This window comes from Adiantum capillus-veneris, chromosome 3, assembly GCF_014529385.1.
Source record: "Adiantum capillus-veneris isolate H3 chromosome 3, ASM1452938v2, whole genome shotgun sequence".
Taxonomy (NCBI): Eukaryota; Viridiplantae; Streptophyta; class Polypodiopsida; order Polypodiales; family Pteridaceae; genus Adiantum; species Adiantum capillus-veneris.
In genome coordinates this window covers 65,180,051-65,184,103 of record NC_140933.1, presented here as the reverse complement: position 1 = coordinate 65,184,103, position 4,053 = coordinate 65,180,051, and the positions used below count along the sequence as shown (strand labels likewise).

General features: G+C 41.9%; 1 protein-coding gene across 1 annotated transcript; it reads left to right on the top strand.

Moving 5' to 3' along the window:
• Nucleotides 1-729: 729 nt before the first annotated feature.
• Nucleotides 730-2,508, top strand: LOC147461035 (uncharacterized). The gene has a single exon (XM_086499998.1). It carries the CDS (start codon nucleotides 827-829, stop codon nucleotides 1,697-1,699), a length of 873 nt encoding a protein of 290 aa, XP_086356124.1. The 5' UTR covers nucleotides 730-826; the 3' UTR covers nucleotides 1,700-2,508.
• The last annotated feature ends 1,545 nt before the right edge of the window (nucleotides 2,509-4,053 follow it).

The following is a 4,053-nucleotide window of genomic DNA, read 5'->3' as shown; positions in this document are numbered from 1 at the left end:
AGGCTCGGCATGAGGTTGAGGTTTATTTGTATATTTCTTGGTTGAATCTAATACAGTCACTCACAATTGTGAGTTTTGAGAGAAAAAAGAGGTTTTAGGCATAATAAAAATTCCATGGAATTTCTGATGCATTGTTCATGGCCGAGTTATTTGCTCGGTTGGATGAGTTGTGGCATATCGAGTAACTCTATACATATTGGGATTGCATACATGGCACTCATGCACTATGGATACAATGCCTCTGATGTGTTTGTAGTTGAGTCTCGTGGGCACCCTTGGCCTTTAAATTTCAAAGATTTTAGAGTTTTCTAAGGGCTTTAGAGTATGTTTTTGAAAGGTAGCTATTTACACGTGTTAAAAGACGGGAATATTGCCCCAAAATGGGTACAATGCCAGCCAAAGAGCAATGTTGGGACTCACAAAAGCTCTTTCATGGTACACTAGCAGATTAGAGAGTGTGAGAATGAAGTCAATACAAACGCATGTATGAACTTTGAAGTATGAAAACAAGAACGTTTAGAGGCGGTTTCTAAACTTAGTTAGCTATACGCGCAAACTGTGTTGACTTCAAATGCACCAAGTGACCAAAGTCCTAGTCTCGACTCTCTGCGTTTAATAAACTCTTCTATTTTAATTTAAAGATCTCGTGCATTGATCTTGTTTACTACAACGTGGTCTCTTTCTGCCCATCATCATCATCATCATCATCATCATCAGCTTATAATATAACAGAGCTAGAGCTTACTCTCCAGTTGTGTGAGTGTGTATGTACTGTGGGCACCTCTCATAGCCTCCATTCTCGCTCAATATTCTGCCAATCCTTGTGATGGCCCCTGTAAGGCACTCCCCGCCAAGCTCTTCTGCTTCCTCTCGAGCTTCCACAAGCAGCAGCAGTAGCCATGGCGGCAGCTGCTTGGGGATCTCTTCTTCCTCCCACCCCATTGCAGCCAAGAAGAAGCAGCCCATTATCAGAGTGGTGCATGTCTTTGCTCCCACTCTCATCAAGACCGACCCTGCGAATTTTCGGGCTCTTGTGCAGAGGCTTACCGGCAACAAGGCCCCCAAAGGTGCAGCAAAGGATATGGGTCTTCATCACACTTCTGTTGATAATTTCTGCGAGGCCAATTATGTCAGTGATTACCATAAACATGCTGCTAATCATGAAGAAATCAGAATTCTCGAGTCGTCGAAGCAACCCAAGAAGAAGATTAACCGCAGCAGAAAATCATCATTCTCTGCGGCTCTTGGCCCTGCAGCTATGACTGAGAGGAAGACACTGCTGTATGCTCAGGATGCAGCACAGCAAAATGGGCTTGATATTTTAATTAGCAGTGAGTATAACGGATTAGCAAGGACTTATGAGGGTGATAATCCTGGATTAGTAAATTACATGAATGACTCTGATGGCGATGCGAATCTTGCTAATTACTTTGAGTTAGCAAGACCGCCGGCAGACGATATAATGGATGGGTGCTTTGCTTGTGATGCAGATGCTTATACAGACTATAATGGCAGCTCTCCAAGCTCTAACTTGGGAGGCAGCACGTATAGCTCATGGAACACAGAGAGCCCAAGGTCTAATTTTGAAGAAACACAATATGCCTTTGATGATGAAGGATTGGAGGTAATGGGAAGCTTTAATCATCAGTATGTCAGTGCTCCTCATCACTTGATGCAACTTAATCCTTCTTCATGGTGAGCACAAACTCTCTCCAATGTAGGTGGACAATCAATGCTAAGCACCGCCTTTCCTCACAATTACATATACCGGCCTCGATCTCACGTCGGAGGTTTGAATGTATATGTAAATCCTCCATTCATGATCATGTGTACTCGAGGCCTATTTTTGAACTTCCTCAACTGTTCAAAACAAAAACAAGAAACAATTCATGTACAAATTAAAGACTAAAAATATAAGTAGGACCCTTTCTTCTCAATGCACATTGTATACTTATATTTTGATGACCCTTTCATGGGTACCTTTTCTGTCGAGGTGCCTATTTCTCCAGAATTGCTTGCACGTGTGACAAAAACTTGCTTTTGGAGAGATTGGTTGGATCCTCAACAAGTTTAACCCATGTCCTTCATTTAGCCATGAGCAATAGAATGAGTTAGCCAAAAGTAGCGATTAGAATATGCAAGTGGATTCAAAGGACATGGCATATCAGGCTCTTCAAGACTCATCTGTTCTTTGGCTGCAAGAAGATGGGAAACCTTGCCCTACTTATCTGCACTCAAGCTGTCAGGTACTTCTTCTTCCACCATATATGGCAGGCGAGGAACCGCTGCATATTTGAGGGAGGCCTTCGCCTTCAAGTAGCAAGCTTCTCAGAGATTATACAAGAAAGCAGAGTGATGATATATATGCTCGAAAGCAAGCAAGATTCGAGAGATTGGTTTAGGGCTACCCATGCCATGTTGTGAACGTGCGATAAGTATCAGCGTAGGTGAGAGATGGTAGACATCCGGTTTGTAATATCTAGCACCTCAAGGCTCGGCCTAAGTTTGAGGGTGTTTTGTAAATTCTATGTTGTGCTTAATACAATCCACTCACAAATTCTGAGTTTTGAAAAAATAAAAAAGCACGCACTCACTCTTAGAATTTTCATATGTGCTCTCCAATATCTCATCTCAAACCCTCCTCCAGTACCACTAGCAGTGGATGCAAGTAAGCATAACCTTAATTTTCATATTTCCAATATAGCTAGCATTTATTATTGAAAGGATGAATAATCAACAAGTGGCATGGCTATATAGCTCATGGGCCATTAGTCCTTAGGTTATGCTCTAAACAACTAGAAGAGCCAATGTGTGACAAGAAACCGAAGATAATCATAGCTTTGGAGAGGGACAGAGTCTATGGCCATTTTCATAATCTATACTTTGTTCATAGGGTGCTTAGGGTGTGTACCAAGGTATCAAAATTCTTGGCACATAGGAGAGTTGATTTGAAGATCTCATTTTAAAAACCTTCGTGTTTCACACTCAAATCAAATAAGTCACTGGCACAAAATAGAAAGAATATATACAAACTAGTTTCTGGCTAGGTTGCATATTTTGTTGTGAGCAACATTCTTTTTTTTTTACTTATAAACATTTTTCATTATGAAGATAACTATTCATTTGGGGGCCCCCTTGGGGAGAAAGTAACTTACAAACAATGATTTTGGTTGGGTTCTCGAAAAACTCAGAACAACAATGAGTAGGTGGGAGTATGCTTTTCTTTTTTTTTTTCCCCATCAAGGGCGAGAGCAGATTTATATTAAAGAAAGAGCGTAATTACAAAAAACTACCGCAAAGGGTATGGTTCGGTCAATAGTTACAAAAAGTTGGTGTTCAAATTACATTCTACTCTGTCAAGTTTTCCAGAAAATCATTCAGGCGGGCAACTAGCCGGATTCCATTGCTATGTAGCCTTCTTAATCTTTCCCCATCTGCTCTGCATTCGTCCAACATTCTCTGCAGGTGTGTATAGGAGCCATCGAGAAGCACCTCTTGCTCTTTGTTGATATTTGCACTGTTGTAGTAGCTCATACAGTCCGTGAGTACCTTGAAGTTGGCTTCATACACTCCACATTGATCAAGCTTTAGCTGATTTACCTGAAGGGAAAAGCAATGAAAAAGTTCTCTCAGACTTTTAGTCTAGTAAGCTATGTTAAACAACCTGTCATTTCGGTCAGACCAAATAATCCAAAAAAATTCCCCTCTTATTCTATTCCAAACCATTGAAAGTAATGACACTGTGTGCGCGTATGTCGCACGTGTCAATGCAAGGAACTTGCCGATACACCGTGTGCGAGCCACAAATGGCTCCAAGCACACAACAAGCCTAAACTAGTAAGCTCAAAGAAGGCGATGGCGTGTCACTCACCGCTCTACGCTTGCTTCGTGGAGGATTCCTCGCCACGAAGAAGAAAGAGCCGCCGCTTCGCCGCCGCCGTGCCTTCGTAATGCTCAATCGCCCACACTCTCTCTCTCTCTCTCTCTCTCTCTCTCATACACTGGTGAAGAAGAAGAAGATGGAGATGGAGATGGAGCAAGAGCACTCTTCTA

What these genes read in the sequence shown, in the direction of transcription:
- LOC147461035 (XM_086499998.1), top strand. Translation starts at nt 827, where the DNA reads ATGGCCCCTGTAAGGCACTCCCCGCCAAGCTCTTCTGCTTCCTCTCGA.